Here is a 20013-nt window from a genome sequence, read left to right as displayed (position 1 = left end):
GACTGTGCATTGTGTGAAGAAATACTTGCTACTGTTTGTTTTAAATCTGCTTCCTAATAATTTTATTTGGTGACCCCTAGTTCTTGTGTTATGGGAGCAAGTAAATAATTTTACCCCTATCTGCTTTCTTCATACCGGTCGTGATTTTATAGACTTCTATCATATCCCGTCTGAGTCTCTTCTTTTCTAGATGAAAAGTCACAGTTTTATTAATTTCTCCTGATATGGCAGCACTTCGACACCCTTAATAAGTTTTGTTGCCCTTTTCTGAACTTTTTCCAAACACTAAAATATCTTTTTGACTTGAGGAAACCACATCTGCACACAGTATTCAAGATGTAGGTGTACCATAGATTTATATAGAGGCAATAAGATATTCTTGGTCTTATTCTCTATCCCCTTTTTAAATTACACTGTTTGTTTTTTTGACTGCTGCTGCATAGTGAGTTGATGTTTTCAGAGAATTATCCACAATGATCCCAAGACCTCTCTTTTGAGCGGTAACAGCTATCATTTTATACATATAGTTGGGATTATGTTTTCCAATATGTATTACTTTGTATTTATGAACATTAAAATTCATCTTCCATTTGTTGCCTAATTTCATGAAATCCTTTTGAAGCTCTTCACATCTGCTTTGGTCTTAACTATTTTGAGCAGTTTAGTACCATGTGCAAATTTTATCAACTCACTGTTTATCCCACTTGACAGGTCATTTATAAATATGTTGAATAGGTTTGGTCCCAGTAAAGACTCCTGCAGGACACCACTAGTTACCTCTCTCCATTCTGAAAAATTACTATTTATTCCTATGCTTTGTTTCCTATCTTTTAACTAGTTATCAGTCCATGAGAGGACCTTCCCCACCAATGATAACTAACTTTACTTAAGAGCCTTTGATGAGGCACCTTCTCAAAGGCTTTCTGGAAATTAAAGTACATTATATCCACTGGATCCCCCTTGTCCACATGCTTGTTGACCCTCTCAAAGAATTCTAGTAGAGCGAGGCATAATTTTTCTTTACAAAAACCATGTTGACTTTCCCCAACAAATTATGTCCATGATGTGTCTGACAAATCTGTTCTTGACTGTTCTTTCAACCAATATGCCCAGTACTGAAGTTAGACTTACTGGTCTGTATTTACCAGGATGACCTCTAGAGCCCTTTTTGAAAACTGATGTCACATTAGCTATCTTCCAGTCATTTGGTACAGAACCTGATTTAAAGGATATGTTACAAACCACAGTTAGTAGTTCTGAAATTTCGCATCTGAGTTCTTTCAGAACTCTTGGGTGAATGCCATCTGGTTCTGGTATTTATTACTAGGGATGTAACATCCCATTTAATTAGTTAACTGGTTAAATGTTAATATTAACCCATTAACTGATTAAATGGGGATGGGCTAGGCTGGAGTGTGCCCCCCCCCGACTGCACAGCAAGAGTGCCACCCCAGCTGTGGGCTGAAACTGACCAGCAGCTGACTCTGGGAAGCCCAGGGCAAAGCAGCTGAGGTGCTGCTGGGTTGGTCCCCTAGCGCCGCCCTTCGGAGTCAGCCGCTGGTCAGTTTCAGCAGCGGCTGACTTGGGAAGTCTGGGGCAGAGCAGCTGGGGGTGCTGCCAGGTTGGTCCCATAGTGCTGAGGGGCACATTCCCCCCCCCCACTCCACCCCAGACTCCTCATAGCCCCCCCTTCCGATGGTCCAAAATATTTGATAATCCGGCACCCCTGGGTCCTAAAGGGGCTGGATTATCAGAAGATTGCTGTACTTGTTTTCTCTAATGCTACATCTACACTATGAGTTTTCTTGGCAAAAAATATGCTAATGATGGACTCATTTGCAGAGTCACTATATCATTTGCATATTCTGCTGATCTGTTTTTGCGCTAGGGTTTTTGTGCAAAAACAAGCAGAGTGGACATTTTCTTTTTGTGCAAAAACAAGCAGAGTGGACGTTTTCTTTTTGCGCAAAACCCCCTTTTTCCGCAAGATCTTTATGCCCCAAAAAAGGAGGTATACCAAACTTGTGGAAAAAGAGGTTTTTGCGCAAAAAGAAAACATCCACACTGCTTGTTTTTGGCACAAAAATCCCAGCGCAAAAACGGATCGGCAGAATATATGCAACTGAGATCGCGACTCATGCAAATGAGTCCCTCATTAGCATATTGTTTGCCAAGAAAATTCGTAGTTTAGACACAGACTAAGTTAAACCCACAGTTGTGCAACTTTAGCCAAACAGCTCTTTGGTTACTTTTATATGAAGACAGAATTTCTGTAAGTTTTATGACACCTTTGTAAATTATTTTAAGATTTATTGCAGTGTTCCTCAAAGTGGGCCGTGGGCCCGCAGCTGCTTTGTTTACCCAAAGGGTTGGTAGTTACGGAGCCTCATGGTTCCGTTGGCTCCAATTCATTGTTTCCAGTCAAGGAGAGCACCTGGCCCAGGCCGCTGCTTTTCACGGATCTTTTTGGATGGAAACAGCCAAACTGAAGTCAATGGGAGCCACGAGGCTCCGTGGCTGCAGACCCATGAGTAAACAAAGCAGTGTGGTCTGCTAGCCGCTTTCCCAAAGTGGGCCTGTGGCCCACACTGAGAAACACTGCTTTATCGTCATCTGTTTCTGAAATCAGTTGCATATGGTACTTTAATTGTCTGCTTAGGACATTAAGCCAGCTAAAATACCCCTAGTCTGGAAAGGAAAAAGCCCATAAATGCACATTGTGCTAAAATATTTAAGATTTTTTTCACATAACAGTTGTCATCACTTCATAGAAGACAATCTAATTAAAGTCTATGCAATTTAATTGAGCAAAACCTAACGCGTGACATACTATATATATTTCTTAAAAAGGGAGCATAGATAATGTTACCAAAACTTTTATTTCTTCCTATAGAAGCAGTAAATGTTAGAACAGGGCAAATGTACTTATTAATTCTCAAATATTTTGCTGCTCTACATACGACATTTTTCACTAAAGAAAACTAAATCACTAATTTGCCTCCAAGAGTCACAGAGCAGTGGGAGAATGTATAAGAGGAGATAGATACCAATTCCTCTGCACCCTGGGAAGCAGCCATGGGAGGTGCTTGAACTGTCTCTATCTGAAAAATTAGCTGTGGATATCTATGTTGATGTCCACGGATGCAGAAACCCCTGGATATAAAATGGATATCTGCACATTTGCAGGATTCGGGATAAAAAAATTTATATCCACATCCATATTTGCAAAAATGAGCTGTGGATAGCTGCATTTACACCCATGGATATCATTATTCACATCAGCAGATATATGTGGATTTGAGGGCTCTAAAGACCAGCTGCACCATACTAGCTGGGATATGTAAGTGGGACTGTGATTGGAGTAACGATTTTCAACCTATTTACCACTGCAGCTTTGTGTGTGTTACGTGGGCTGCAGCCACACACATATATACTACCCATATGGCCCGAAAGATGTCTCGTGGGTTGTAGCTGCGTGCTGACGGGGCTGCAAATGGTGTAGACTGTAGAGGAAGAGGAAATCGCCTATCTGAAAAACTAGCACTAGAAAATTTGAGGTGGTTAGGAGTAGGAACTGTAGGGGAATTGTCTTCAGTTTCCCCACTCAAGCTAGCCTACCTTGAGGGAAAGCAATCACACTGTGATGCTACATAGATTTCATTAGTACCAGAATGATTGGATTTATCTGCTGATATATTTTGAAATGGGGAACCTCAGCTGCAACACTAGCCCCATCATTAGCAAATTCCCTCCAAACAATCCAGGTAGATCAAGTTTAAAGAACAGCTTATACTGAGTGAGATGTGACCTTGTGGACAAGACTTGGCAAAACTTGAGTTATTGCTCAAGCTAAGGCTGCAGTGAAGACAAGCCCTTAGAGACACATGTAGGGTGTTTTCTGTCAAATGGGGGGTGGGAGGGTGAAACAAATTAAGATTCTGATTTTGCACAGATTTATACGTGTGTAATTTTACTTATGTGAGCAGTCTCATTAGGCTTACATTTTTGGCTATAATATTGGAGCCTTAATTTGTTTTATTATATTGGACAGAGACTCCATTAGTTTTTAATTAAGCTACATTTTTCTTCAAGGATGGCATATTAGCTCTGATCCATATTATTCAAATGATTTTTTTTCTTGAAAACTTACATACCAGTAAAGGAGAGCAGAATATGGCCCTAACTAGTATTAAAAATAATTCAAAGTTGATTCTGAAGTTTTTCATTTTTCTGCTATTTGAAACTGAACTGTAGCACATCATTTCAGATAAATACATCTTTATACTTACTCTGGGAGAAGTTTGTATTTCTCTAAATCAATTTCTGGAAAAAATGTATCACTTTCAAACTCATGCAAAATTCTTGTCACAAACAATCGCTGGTGAACTGGTTTTGCCATTGCTGCCTGAAAAATCAAAATAAAGGGTTAAAATTGATTAGTTTCTTTCTACAACACCAAACTAGTCAACATGGAGAATTATTTTTGTCATGGAGATTTTTAAAGTATATTTTGATTCAGAAATATTTTTAGTCAAACTTTAAAAAACATCCAATAGATTTATCATTTCAAATGCTATTTTTCTTTGCCATTCCCCCCCATTCTTGACCTCATTATCTGCACTAAATATCCCTAGTGAAATGCCCCAAAGCCCCTAGAGATCAGAGTTTTAGGATGGAAACATTTATGGTTCCCTATACAGTTATTGTGAAAAGACTGACACTATGTATTCAGCTGAAATTTAGAGAGTCTTCTATGTACCTTGATTATCGCATGGGACTGGTAGTCAGGAGATTCTGATTCTATTTCTGGCTCCATCCAATTAGAGTGGGATCTTAGGTAAGTTAATTTTTTCATCCAAATCTCATCTTTTAAATGGTGATACCATCTACCATGGCACTCTGTGCATGCCCCAAGGAGACACTCAGCACCTACACTCAATATTCACCATGTTTTGTACAAAGTATGCTTTGTGAGGTATAGAGATATTAGTGTGTAACTGCATAAAATTTCAGCGGTTACACGACTATTTGATAGTTCACGAAGGCGGGGCCAGCAGCCAGTGTGCTCCTGACCCCACTCCTGGGGAGCCTCCCATCACCAGGTACTGTAGCCTCTCTATCAGAGGTAGCAGCATGGAGTGAAGGGGCAGGGGTGGTGGTGGTGGGGAAACGGGGGGGCGCAGTCTGCAAGGGGAACCAATTTAAAAATCAGCTTCCTAGGCAGACTGGCTCCACCTGCCACCACATGCTGCTACCTCTGATGTAGAGGCAGTAGTGCGGGGTGGCAACAGCCCCTATCCATGTGGTGCTTGAGCTCCCCACAGACAGAGGCTGCTCCCCGGCAGCAGTCCCTGTCCATGGTGGGAAAAGGAGGAAAAGTCTGAGCTCCCCCTGGACAGAGGCTGCTCCGTGGCAACAACCCCAGTCCACTGAGAGCTTGGAATGCCCACAGATAGGGGCTGCTGCTGCAAAGCAGCCTTTGTCTGCAGCAAGCCTGGGCAAGAAGTCTTAGAGGGATAACAGTATTCATCTGTATCTGCAAAAGCAATGAGGAGTCCTGTTGCACTTTAGAGACTAACAGATTTATTAGGGCATAAGCTTTCACGGGTAAAACACATTTGATCAGATGAACTGGAGTGGAAGTTACAGAAGCAGGAATATATATTAGGAAGAAGTTGCCTGTATTTATGAAGCTAATCAAGTCACTGTGGAGGCGGGTCATTCACAGCATTTGGTGTGGAAATGGGAATATCCTGAGAAGTGCCACAAGACTCCTCATTGTTAATGTTGACGGCCTAATTAAGGACATAATCCTTGTGAGAGTGCGTATCTCAGAAACTGAATACAATAGGAACCTCTGAGAGATAGCACTACTCATTGAAGACTGACCCAGGTCATAGCACAATTGATTTCCAGAAAGTTGGAAGAAGGTATAAAAGTGGAAAGTGACATCATGAAGGGATCTTACTTTCCCAAAACAACACTGAAAATACTGGAAGAAAAAAAGACTGACCAGTGTTGGGAAGCAGAGGAGTGCTGGTTCCAAAAAGGAAGGAAGAAAGCCCTGTCGTGTATGAAACATCAGCAAATTGCTTGTACTATATAACAGGGAGAGACACTGCTTGGTTCAATTCCAATTTAGTATATTAGGCTTAGACTGCTTTTCTTTGGCAGTCTACTTTGATCTATTGGTTATCAGTTATAATCCCTTAAAATCCATCTTTCTACAGTTAATATATCTGGGTTTTTTTTTTCAACCTAAAACAGTGTGGTTTGGGTGAAGTGCTAGGGGGAAAAAATCTCAGGTAAGGGACAAGGGTTAGGGTGTGTTCACTGAACTTTATAGAACTGACAAACTGGGTAATAAATTCATACTGATCAGTTTTTTGATAAGGGCAGGATGGTGAAGAGCTGGGGGTACTTTGACAGGAGCTTCTCTGTTAGTTATGCAATATAGCTCGTAGAGAAGAATGGCCCCTTCCTGTGGATGTTTGGGGGTGAGGGCAAGCTTGGAAGGCTTTTCAGCTTGTCACAGCAGCACAATGTGAGGGGGAATCTACGCTGATAATACAGAGGACTCAGTGGTACCTCAGTTCCACGTGACACCCTGAGAGGGAACGGACCATCACATGTACTTCCTAGTAGGGATGCGAAGGTCTAAGCTGTTAACCGGTGGAGCTGCTCCAGCTCTGTGGAGGGCCCACCATGGACAGAGACTGCTTCAGCATAGCCCTTGCCTGCGGCAAGTCTGGGTGTCCAATAGGCAGGAGCTGCTCTGATTGGGATGCTGGAGCAGCCCCTGCCTGTGGCCCAGGTGCCTTGTAGGTAAGAGCTGTTCCTGGTGGGGGGAAGCATTCCAGCCCAGTGGTAGGCCAGGTGCCTCCTCTTGCTCTCCTCTTTAATGAGCTAACCAGTTTAACAATATGTTTTACCATTTAGCCATTTAAATGGGATATTACATCCCTACTTCTTGGGTTGCTAAGAATTTTATGTCATCTGATATGCCACTATAGAAGAAGTGCAAGGTATTCATGGATCAAGGCCAGAAGGGACTTCTGTGATTATTTAGTTTGACCTTCTGCATGTCACAGAATTTCACCAGATGTTTTCTGCATTAAGCATACACTTTCTGGCTGAGTCTAGATCTAGCATGTATTTTAGAAAGACATAGAATAATAGGACTGGAAGGGACCTCGAGAGGTCATCGAGTCCAGCCCCCCGCCCTCAAGGCAGGACCAAGCTCCGTCTACACCATCCCTGACAGATGTCTATCTAACCTGTTCTTAAATATCTCCAGAGAGGGAGATTCCACCACATCTAGACTTGATATTAAGACTTCAAATAATGGAAAATCATCCACACTTCTAGGTAAGTTGCTCCAATGGTTAATTAGCCTTATTGTTAAGCATTTGCATTTCTAGTCTGTATTCCTTATTGCAACCAGTGTTTAAGTTGTTAAGCCATTGATCATAATGAGACATGCCTTTTTTGATTGTCACATCATTATAGTACCACAGAGCAATGTGCCAGAAAAAAAGTCAAGCTTTGATTTTTTTTTTTAAAGCATGACCAAAGTTACAAAATCTTTGGGGTCAAATTCATCCCAAACATAAATTCATGCAAGCTCGAGTTACACCAAGGATGAATTTGTCCCCATGGTTCTATAGAAACACTTTCATCTTTCTGACTTTCTTGGATTTACACCGTTAAAATCCGTATCATTGTCTAGATACAATATACACAATACAAATATTTTCAGTTTTCTTCCTCTTCCCTTAATCTTTTTTCACTGGACAATGCTCCTTTTTCTAAAGGTCATTCATGTTGTACCATGCTACTAACTACTGCCTCATCTCTGACAAATGCTTGTTAACTTGTTTATGCAAATTTCATCTATTACTTTTAACAGACAGCACTACTGAGGAAAGAGTTTCTCAAACTGCTCTATTGTTAGTCAATGCTTTAATGTGAAAAGGATAAATCACAGTGCCCTTGCACTCAACTAGAATTCTTCTGGCAATTATGTAAACACCAATAGCTTAAAAGAAAGGGAGAGTATGGAGTGGAGAAGACGAGGGAAGAACAACATTTTTTTCAATTGTAAACTAGTGAAAATTAAGAAATTTGATTCACTAGTAAAACGTGATAACATGCTAATAAGATTACCAGCAATCACTCCAGCGTCAACAAGGTCTTGGTAAAGTAGCCATTCAAATCAGTTTTCTATGGTTACAAATTCATAGCCACTCTGGCTCAGAACAAATACACCTATGAGTCACTCCGTTACAGTTTGTGCCTTTGATCTTGTTGTCATGTAACTAATAAGGTGGGTGAAAAAGAGAGAGAGAGATGTGAGCCTCTGCTCTAAAGAGGTCATGGCTGAGAATCTGGAAGCTGCCCTAGTGAGTGCCTTTGCTGAGCCATGAGGAGGAAATACAGGTGCAGTTGCCCTGAATTGTGACAATCTCACGCTATGTCTACATTGCGCCTCTCTTGCACAAAAGCCTATGCAAATGAAGCACAGATTAGCATATTGATGCACTTCATTTGCATCATTAATTAGGGGGCGTTTTTGTAGAAGAGACTTTTGCACAAAAAGGAGCTGTCTTCTTGAAAAAAAATGAGGATTGGGGAGTGCAACGAGTGGGGACACAGCCCTCTAGTAATATATAACAACATTTTCAAAGGGTACTGTCAGCTATGTGAGTTCTGAGCAATTTCTCAGCATAATGAATTAGTGGAGTAGGCTATTTTTATTAACAGAATTGGGATGATTGTTTGATTTTATGAATGATGGTGGTGAAGACCATCGTATGAATGTAAGTAGAACTTGAGTCTTCTATTGCATAGCAACTAACAGGGTTTTTTGTACTTACTTGGAAATACTATAATATATTAATGCTATATTTCACTGGAAATGGATTGTGCCTTGAATATACAATGAAACGTTATAATCTAATAATGTATTTTGACTCTTCCATTTTTTTTTTTTTGCAAATATTAGGAGTGTGAGTGATGGAAGAATGATATGGGAGTATGGAACTGGCTGGCTGCCTTGTTGCCAGTGATTGCTGTATCAGGGCAGTAGGAATAGACTGGTAGACTATCAAAACAGAGGAATGAGGTTTTAGATAGAGCACATGGTCCTCTTTATGTGTTTTAGGCAATCAGTGTGTCCCAATCAGATACTCTCTCCATCTAAGAGCACTGCTGTGTTCCTGCTCTTTATGTACCACTGATGTAAATGCATGTTACACAAATGGCTTTACAAATTAAGTCTCTGCTTCAGGGGTCAGGCTTATTAACATTATTCAGTAAAATCCTTCATCTTTGTATCAGGACTGTGAATTCTTTTGAATTTAAATGTGCGTGTCATAATCCAGAGCAGAGGGGTTTTCTTTCTTTTTGCATTAAGGGCCAGAGAACAGTTTTCACTTCTGGACTCTGCTGCTTTTTTCAAAGGCCTGATAGGCCCCATGGGCGCCATTCCCAACTGCCTCCATAACCACACAGGCCTTCAATAACTGTCTTTCTCCTCTGATGACAAGAGAACCAATTCCAGTTCTATTAGCCCAACCAAATCTTCCGATCTCTATAGAAAGACACTCCACACAGCATGCTCTCTCTGCAGTTATCCTGGTTCACTAAAAAAGTGTCCCTTAAATATTCTACAGGAGGCCTTGTAACACAGCACTGGGCTACTTGCATTTCCAGGACCACTACCTTATTACAATCTCTTTGGAAAAAATAGCATTTGAGGGTTAAACCTTCCTGAAAATTGAGCAGTTAACAGTGTACACAAGCACATACTGTTACTCCTGGGGGAATTCCACAGAATAGTAAGTAAGTCTGCTCAGAATTTCATTTTCCCCGACAGAACTGGTGCTGCAGTTGATGCTGGCCTGTAGGAGCTTCTGGATCCAGCAAAAACTGGGTCTTCAGCTTGCAAATACAGGACACTGCTAGGGGGCAAGAAGGAGGAGACCTGAAAGGTTCCAGATAGTTACAGTTCCCGGTGTATCCTGAAGGAAGGAGTTGGCTTGCAGGAAACTCCTGACATGCCCAGGATTCAGCATTAGGCTGCCTCTCTTTCTCTCTGGATCCTCGGGTTCTGGGGGGGGGGGGAATACGGGCTGCAGGACTCTGGGCAGAAAGAGGAAGTGTGTCATTTCCCCCATGTTTTATGCATATTCCTGTTCATAAGACAATTTTCATAACTTGAAGACGCTTTAGGCAAAGTGCATCATGTGACATTTTTAAAGTTAAAATCTGCAAATGTGGATATTTTATATGTGTGCATATTATTCCTGTACATAAAATTAGAAATGTGAAGTGTGGAGCTCTTCATAATTTTAGATGTACTAATAAGGGTAATTAATAAATTAATAATATTCCACATACATTTTTTCTGTAAGCCCAAACTGTGATTGATCCTACAAAGACATGTAATCAGGCCACCAGATGCTGAAACTCATTTGGGATCTTGTACTTTTCCACTCACGGTGAGAAAAGTCTGAACTGACGGCACAGAATTCCCACCTTGGGGAAAAAGGGGAATCAAGGTAGGAAGCCAAACAATAGGGGTGGTATGCAGATGCCAGGAGACCCCCATTTATCACCCAAAATACCTGCTGGAAATATCTACAACTGAACAAGGGGAAGGAGGCTGCCTAGCTTGTAAAAAAGATTCTTCTTTGAGTGGTCCCTGTGGGTGCTCCACTCTGGGTGCTGGTGCGTCCTCACGCCGGCGACTTTTTCCAGCAGTTTCTGCCACTCCACGCAGGTGCCAGAGTGCCCTCTAGTGCTGTTGGAATCCTAAAGCACCTGCACAGTGCAACTCCTCAGTTCCTTCTCTACAGTCCTCGGCAGCAGACGGCGCCACTGAGTTCTCCTCATTTCTGTTTAAAAATACACAAACTCCCTAGTTTCCTCTTTTCCTTACCTAATCTGTTGAAAAGAATAATAATTTTTTTTCTTCAGTTGCGGTCCACCGCTTTTGCCCCGGGCGCCTCATGCCCGGTTCGCCCAGCTTTAAGAGATGTGAGGCATGCAGCGATGCTATGCCCGTCTCTAACAGCACTCTAAGTGCATAAAGTGCTTAGGAGAGGCACACCAGACACAAAAGTGCTCCCACTGCCTTAAACTCACCACGAGAGCGCGCCGTGACCGAGCCAATAGGCTCAAGACGCTACTTTACAAGAAGTCCCTTCGCCCTTCTTCTGAGGACTCTCCCGCGGCTCCTAAACCAGCAGCACAGAGTAAGGTTATGGATAAAAATCATCCCTCTACCCACTCCAGCCATACAGCCTCGAAAACAGGCCTTTCCCCAATTCCCTCGCTACCCTCAGCACCAACGACTGCACAGGTCAGCAGCGTAGAGAGACCGGGGACCTCAGGCACGGTGCCACGTAAGTCGGTGCTGACTCATAAGAGAGTCCACTCGGAGCCAAAGCAGAGGCCAGCAGCACTGCAACCTACGGCACCGGGGCCACATGAGACTTGGACCGTACCAACTGGCCAGGGTTCAGATCGAATGGCACCGAAACAACATCCTAAACCACCACCGATGCCTGCACCGAAGAAACCCTGCACCGATGCTCCGTCACCTGAATGTTCAGCACCAGAGCAGATTGCCATGCCGCTGTCACCTTCGGTACCTACAGTGCCCCCGGCGTCTACAATGACCTCGGCACCGTTGCCATCCTCGGCACCATCTAGACACCACCATTCAGCACAGAGAGGGCGGCAGTCAGTACCATTCACCTGTGCGGAGTCATACTCCTATGGCACTGCCTTCACCGGGCTCTTCTGTTCAGTCCGTATCGTCTCGACGATCCTCTGTGGTGTCTCATTCCCCAAGTGAAATAGGCACTGGATCTAGAAGCAGATTTTCCTCCCAACATTCCAGTCTGACACCTAGACCACCATCCTGGCAACCTGCCACAGTGCAGTACGCATACTCTCCTCCTCTACCACTATGGTATGTACAACAGTACGCCTACCCACCACCACTGTATGCCACCCAATGGCAACCTTGGAAGCCACATCCTAAAAAGAACCACTCTTTCTACTGTTTCTAGGCTACCACCAGCCTCGCTCTCATTATTGAACCGGCCTCCCCACCTCATTCTGACATACAAGACTCCCTTTCCGAGGGGGAGATAGGTCGCCTTTGCATAATTCGTCGTCATCTCCAGATGACGCAGTCACAACAAAAGCCCCACCACCAGGCGATGATGCTAAGAAATTTCAAGACCTGTTCAAGAGAGTGGCTGTGGCACAACAACGAGACCTTCAGGAGGTCCAGGTGAAGCACTATCTGCTTCTGTGCACGTTGCAACCTCCAACTGCCTCCAGGATAGCAAACCCCATGGATGAAGCCATTATGAACCCGTCCAATGTCATTTGGCAAACCTCGGCTTCTATTGCACTGACAAATAAAAGAGCTGATTGCAAATATTTCATCGCTCCCAAAGACAAGGATTTTCTTTTTACTCATCCCCCTCTGAATTCATTAGTGGTGGACTCTGCTCGGCCTAAGGGTAAACAGCCTAATTTCAGAAATACCCCACAGGACAGAGATCACAAAAAAGTTGACATCATGGGTCGTAAAGTTTATTCCTCTGCTACTTTGCTCCTTAGAGCATCAAACTACACTGCCATGCTCGCAGATTACGACCATACTAATTATTCCTAGCTGCAGGACCTTCTTCCACACCTCCCTGAACATAAGCGGCCAGTCCTGTTGGATATCATGCAGGAGGGTCATAATATCTCCCGTACCGCCCTACAGTTCGCTATGGACGTAGCGGACACTGCGGCTCATATCACTGCCTCCGCCATTGTCCTGCAAAGATTATCCTGGCTACAGGCATCGGGGTTCCAAGAGACCTGCAGCAAAAGGAAGAAGATCTACCATTTGACAAGACCAACCTATTCTCGGCCAAAACGGATGAAGTGTTACACTCTATGAAAGACTCTTGGAATACCCTCAGAACTCTGGGGATGTACACTTCCCCCTTTAAGAGGACCAGGTACCAGCCTTACCAATGCCCCAGAGAGCCTTTCAGACAGCATATGAAATATGACTCCCACCGCTGACAAAGGCCACAGCGTCGTAGGTCTCAACGTCAGCAGCAACAGCACCCTGTTACGCAGCAGATTTGAAAATTAAGTCGAGGGCTAGAAAGCCACTCCTCCAACTCTGAAAACTGGTATTCTTCAATTCCACCACCCCCTCCGGGTCTTCTACCACCCATGGGACCTCATTACATCAGACAAATGGGTCCTGGAATTGATTCAATATGGCTATGCTATCCCATTCACTTCCCTACCTCCCACCCATCCTATCCCTTTTTAGGGACCCTTCTCAATTAAGAGGTTTCACACCTTCTACAACTGGGCACCATAGAACCAGTTCTACCAGAGTTCCAAGGTCGAGGATTCTACTCAATTTACTTCCTAACCTAGAAAAAGAGAGTGGAGGATGGCAACCCATTTTGGATTTGAGGCAACTCAACAAGTGTATCGCCTACCAACGTTTTAAGATGATAACTGTAGCGACAATAATCCCTGCACTTGATCAAGGAGATTGGTTTTTGGCTCTCGACCTCCAGGATGCCTCCTTCCATATCATGATCCATCCTGCTCAGAAGTTTTCTGCGTTTTACCATAGGTACCCAGCACTATCAGTACCGAGTGCTCCCCTTTGACCTTTCAACCGCTCAAAAACCATAGCAGTGATAATGGCTGCACTTCGTCATCAAGGGGTCATGATATACCCGTACTTGGATGATTGCCTCATAAAAGGTTCCTCTTTCCATGAAACCAAGGCCATGACTGATACCACGAAGCACCTTCTGGTCAACTTGGGTTTTCATATAAACCACGCAAAATCCTCTGTACTTTCAACACAGAGGTTAGAGTTCATAGGTGCTTACATTAACATGGTAGTAGCAAAGGCTACCCTACCCGAGCACAGGTTCGCTACCATCTGAGACCTGATTAATACGGCATGTCTAACTCTTACCATGACGGTACACCAATGCCTCAAAATTCTCGGACGTATGGCCTCTACGACATATGTAGTCAGGCTCGCCAGACTCTATATGAGGAGTCTACAATCATGGCTGGCAACATCCTACAAGCCTTCCAGAGACCCACTCTCCAAAGTGGTGGCTATCCCACCCCGCATTCTCAATTCCCTCCGCTGGTAGACAGATCTGCAGAACATGCTAGCAGGAGTTCCCTGCCAGAACCCTCCTCCTGTGCTGACAATTGCAATAGATGCTTCTCTTATGGGCTGGGGAGCCCATTTGAGCAACATTACAGCAATAGCGGTGATATGCAGATGCCAGGAGACCCCCACTTATCACCCAAGATGCCCGCTGGAAATATCTAAGACTGAACAAGGGGAAGGAGGCTGCCTAGCTTGTAAAAAAGATTATTAGAATTACTAATTTGGGTAAGAATTTGCATCTAACAAGTTTTTTTGTGTATTAGGCTTAATTGGTATGTTTTGTTTATTTTGGCTTAATTCACTTTGATCTGCCTTTTTCACTTGCAGAAAATGACTCACTGCATCACAGTATTTTAGAAGCATTAGATACAAATTGCTTCAGAAGAGGCCATTTTTCATTAGCAGTGTTAGAATTCTTGATTTCAGAAAGGTATACGTAAAGCAGGTCTTCCAGAAAGCATCTACCTCCCTTACTTCTGCTAATGGTGTAAGATAAAATAAAGACAACCCTTGTGATTCAAGGAATCGCAATTCATGGTTCCACATATTTGTGGGTTTCTTGTTCTGGCCTGGGGTGAGGGCAGAGGCCAGGAGCCACAGGGAATTCACATCAGTCCCCTCTCCCCCTGCCAGTCATCGCAATGAGTTCCCCGCAGCTACCTGCCCTCCCCCGCCCCCGCAGTGAGTTTAGGAGCTGTGAGGAGCTCACTGCGGGGGCCAGGAGCCATGGCTCCTAGTATTTGTGAATGGTGAGGGTTTCTTTACTGGTTCTTGTATAGGTAACGATCTTACATGCTTCTTCTTGAGTTAACCTTCCTAATAATTAAATCTTAAAAAATAAAAAATTGGGTTCTTTTCATTTGCCTTCTCATTTTTGAGCTTGTAAGGTATAGTTGGGTTACATTTTCAAACTGTTCTCTGAACCAGTAAGAGCTTGAAAATAACTGAAAATACATGAAATATTGAATTCTCATGTAAGTCTGTGCAAAAGCTGGAAATTTTAGAAACCATCAATGACAATACTTGTGATAACAAATGTGAGTTGATACCGTACAACCCTCCTATGAAGCTGTAGTAACTGAACTTAGGGTATGTATACACTGCATTGCTCTTTCAAGAGAGGAATGCAAATGCAGGGTGAATTTACAAATCTCGCACTTCATTTGCATAATGTCATCCGGGCGCTTTTTTGAAATACCCTATTTTGAAAAAAAAAAAAAGTGCTGTCTAGATGGGGTTATTTCGAGAAAAAACCCTTCTTTTGAAATAACCCTTACTCCTTAAAAAATGAGGTTTAAGGGTCATTTTGAAAGAAGTGTTTTTTTCTTCAAATAACCCTGCCTGTAAATTTGCGCTTCCTCTGCAATTTCACTCAGCTGCATTTGCATTCCTCTCTTGAAAGAGGGATGCAGTGTAGACATACCCAAAGTGAAAAGTGTAATTCTGCACTAAGTTGTATTGCTTCTGCTTCACTAGGGACAAAAGACAGTATACACCAGCATATCCAATAACGTTACTCTTGCCCGCCCGCCCACCCACCCATGCACTGTGAAATCTGGTGTTTTGTGTACTTTTATCGTACACTCAAAGAATAGCCTACAATACAGGGCAAAGATATACAAAAATACATAGCATTTCTCAAATTTGGAGTCTCAACCCAAAAGAGTTGCAACCCCCAGTATGAGGAAAAACTGAATTTTAAGGACTTTACATGCTTAAATTTACCCATTTTAAAAATACATACGCAGGTTTTGTTACAAAACCACTGAAATTTAAGATTTAAATATGTGAAGCCATGAATTTCCAGATTTTTAAAGTGCTATGACTGAGAAATTTATGAAAATGGACCATGAATTTGCAAAAGCCCTATATCTCACATAACAATTCTATAATTAATTGGACAATTATCCATTGCTAGAAAGCTGCTCATTCTGCCAAAACAGAAATATTGGTACACTTATTCAAGTTCCCCTCTCTACTTATCAGAGAAAAGTCTTCTATATCCTCCCTAAAGGGGTTTTTACAGATCAGGGCTTAACTTGAAATAAGCTACGCAAATTGAGCTACATCAATTACGTAGCTTATTTTGAAATTGGGAGTATCTACATAGCACTTAATTCGAAATAGAGCATTCTTCCTCCAAATTCCCTCAACCCCTCATACAATGAGGGTTACAGGAATTGGAGCAAGAAGTTCCTCCATCTTGACAGTATTTCGACATTATTTTGAAATAACTGCCTGCAGTGTAGATGCAGACTGTTATTTTGAAATAACGCTAGGTATTTCAAAATAATGTTGCTGTGTAGAAGTATCCTTACTGTTGCAGCAAGCACCTTTGAAAAGGAACTTTATTTACATGATTTGCAATTGCATTTCTGACTCATGTTAACCTTTGCCTTCATAATGTTTTCCAGGAGAATGTCAAATCAGTATGTTCATTTATAAGAATAAACACTGGCATGCTGTTTTGGACTAACAAGAATATAACACTACATTTCTATCAAGGTCTCTTCCAGACCTATACAGCTGTGATTCTTTCCCATGTTAAAAGGTTGCTTTTCTGTCTCGTTCAAAAAAAATTTACTGCAAGGTTTCACCCTCTTTCTCTAAAGAGTGTGAAAGGATTCAATTACTCATCTAAAATCCACCACCAAAGAATCCTGGAAAAAAATCTCAACTATTTAAACAGACATGCCTATAAAAGAAAACATTAGATTTTTAAACAGTAATTAATAACTCCATCTGCTCACTGTTAATATTGTAATTCCTCTCCCACTCTAGTTTGTGGCTGAGACAAGACCACAGCAACACTTATGCTGATACACAAGCTACTTTGGATCTGTACCCCAGTTCAGACACAATTCTTATTGGAGCTCTTTGTGATATTTAGTGCCATTACTTGGAATGACGCTATCTTGCTTTATGTAGAAGAGATGTGAGGGGGATTTACCTAAAATGGTTTCTATCCCTTCTCTCACAACACATGAGGGTCAAGAGGAAGGGAGAAAATGGGTCTTGCACCTCCATCATCTCATTCATCCTAATACATTGTACTTGAAGCCACAAGGGGAAGTTATGTCCACATGAATTCAGACGCCAGAAATAAAATTAAAAAGAAATAAATAATAATATTTATTCAGAAATTCAAGCACCTAGATTCATCAGCATCTGTATAAGAAGCATCTAACCTTAGGTAAGACAAAGGTAATTCTAGGGGAAACCCAAACAAACAGTGCCACCATAACAAATTTGTCTAGCTTCAGATTAGTTGCATACAATCTCAAGTTTTTCTATAGATTACGAAAGGCAGAAGGAACTATTATAATCATCCAGACAGATCTGTATTACACAGGACATAAAATTTCCATTCCTCACTGATAATGGACAAACAAATAGCTATGCTAAAGGTATTCTTCCATCTATGCCTAGATAAAAAGAACAAAATGCTTTAGCAGACTGGCTATTGTGAATCATATATTCATGATCTATGGGTTTGACTGCTATAATGCAATATACCTAAAGATGGAATTGCTGTCTTAGAAAGAGTTCAAGCTATACCAGTCCATTTGCTTAGCAACAGAATCTATGGAGGATACAAGACCTCAATGCTCTGCTTTTTATACTACTTAGTGGGGAGGCAGTCTAAGGCCTGAGACTTCAGACTTGAATTTTGAAGCCCTCTCTGTGAATGGCTCAGCCTCTTTGTAAATGGCCCAACCTCTGGACAATATCAACCTCTGGATAATGTTATCTGAAAAAAATCCTACTTGAACAACAGAATTTTCAACCACTGAAGTGTGGCTAATGGACATAGGAAACAGTGCTCTCTCTGCAGCTGTCCAATAACTGTGGATATCACTGCTGGGATATATTAGACACACAAACAAACAACCCCCCCCAAACCTCTCTAGTTGAAAAACAAAAAGCAAATCACACTTTTAGAACCTAGTTTTGCCAACCTCAATAAGCAGCAAAACTACGCAAGTTTCTGACCACACAGAGAATTGAGAAAAAAATTGAAGGGCCATGTATTTCTTTTTTTAAAATGTGTAAGATGCTCAGATATTATGGTGCTACATGGTGTAAAACCCTAGAAAGAAAAGGTAATTTTCATCTTAGAATTTTAATAGGATAAGGAAAAACTCTCTAAAGTATCCATAAATGTAGTGATGCAAGTTATTAAGCTTTTTTTTCCCCCAAAGGAAAGGGGGGCTTTATTGCATATTGAAGCTTAGCTTCAGAAACTGCCAACCTGCATATACAATAGCTCGTCAACAAGTGCTCACTCAATTAAAGAGGGTAGTTAATCATATGCAAGAGACTTTTTTACAACAAGCAAGTGTAAATTTATGCTTCTTAATTAAAAAATAAGACTAAGAGGAAGAAAAAGACCCACAAACCCATAAATATATTTGCTATTTTGAATTATTAGTACTTATTATTTAAATATTTACATTAGACACCTGGATATATATTTGATAACAAATCTTTGCGAAATGTGACCAGAATTCAAGTCTAAGAGCATTACAAAAGACACACTTTAATTAAAACAAAACACAACGGATTCATTTTATGGTTTAAAATAAATACAAGAAAAAAGCACAAATGTAGACTTTTCTTGTTCAAAGCTCACTGCAGAAAAATATCGACTGTTGCAAAAGGTGTTATATACTTAAAGTTTTATTTTAATTTATCACAGCTTAATTAAAAACACAAAAATACAGTCTTCCCAACAAATATGACTTTCTATTTTCTTGTGTTGCCAAATTAATAATTCATTTTCCAAAATGTAATAAAATAATACATGAACGTTATTAAGTAGGAAACAGAGGTTGGCGATCTGACCAGTGGGGTCACCGGAGGAGGGGCCTGAGGACTTGATGCGACCCAAGTCGACCTGGAAGGGGGGTTTCCCTGGGCTTGGTGATATGCCCATCAAGTCCAAAAAGACCACTGGGCCGGAGGTCGAGGAGGCCACGATTGTTGGAGCACTGGTACCGGGACTGGTTGTGTCCATTGCTGCTGGTATGGATGAGGCAGACTATGGTGCTGGGAGCAGTGCTGCGAACGGGAGCGGTGACACAACTGTGACCGGGAACCCCGAGAAAATCAGGTGGATTCCGCCTTGGAATCAGACATGTAGTCCAAGGCGGACCAGGGAGGAGCCGACACAGACACCTGCGGAGCAGCTACGTGCCTGGCCATAGATTCCAGCTTCCCACGGTGCCGAGGCAGCAGCGGCAGCATAGTGGTGTGGGCATATGGTGCAGAGGTAGGTGCTGGGGCAGTGGGAGCTGGTGCCGGGGTATGGTACCACGATGTATTCGGTACCGCATCCTGATGGGGCACTGCAGGTAGGGATGCACCGCTGGGCGGTGCAGCGGGTGGCACCGGTGGAGCGAGGAGGGGAGGGCGGTGAGTGTGGGCCTCTGGTGCCGGGATGTCCCATGCTGCCTGGAAGGCATTGGAGTAGGCGGTGGCGAGGAGGAAGAGTGTATGAGCCCCCTTGCTACTTCTAAGGCCTCCGGTGTGGAGAGTTCGGGAAAGTCCTCCAAGGGGCTCGGCTTCGTAGGCTGGGAGGAAGGTCCGCCTGACATGGAAAGTCCAGGCTCCGGACTTGCCGGCCCTGCGTGCCCCACTGAAGGGCGCACGGAGGATGTGTACCTAGCAAGGGACCGTCCCCTGTTAGGCCTCCTCCTCTTCTGCAGTGCTGGAGACGGAGACCCGTGTCAAGGTCTCTGCAGTGCTGGTGAGACACAGTGCAGGGAGGAATC

At 42.6% G+C, this 20013-nt stretch overlaps 1 protein-coding gene across 3 annotated transcripts in view; it reads right to left on the bottom strand.

The window, feature by feature from the left end:
* Window positions 1-20013, bottom strand: part of DHFR (dihydrofolate reductase) — a 48890-nt gene that overhangs the window by 1094 nt on the left and 27783 nt on the right. For 2 of the 3 annotated variants that reach the window (XM_075932227.2, XM_089779330.1), the window contains exon 5: window positions 4290-4405. In XM_075932227.2, the coding sequence (XP_075788342.1) occupies window positions 4290-4405 (116 nt within the window). Of the gene's footprint in view, window positions 1-114; window positions 187-4289; window positions 4406-20013 lie in introns of all 3 variants that reach the window. The other variant, XM_006124331.5, reaches the window with a different exon arrangement.

This window comes from Pelodiscus sinensis, chromosome 6, assembly GCF_052426305.1.
Source record: "Pelodiscus sinensis isolate ZL-2025 chromosome 6, ASM5242630v1, whole genome shotgun sequence".
NCBI classification, from domain to species: domain Eukaryota; kingdom Metazoa; phylum Chordata; order Testudines; family Trionychidae; genus Pelodiscus; species Pelodiscus sinensis.
Note: the sequence above shows the minus strand (reverse complement) of the source record. Positions and strands in the feature narration are given on the sequence as shown.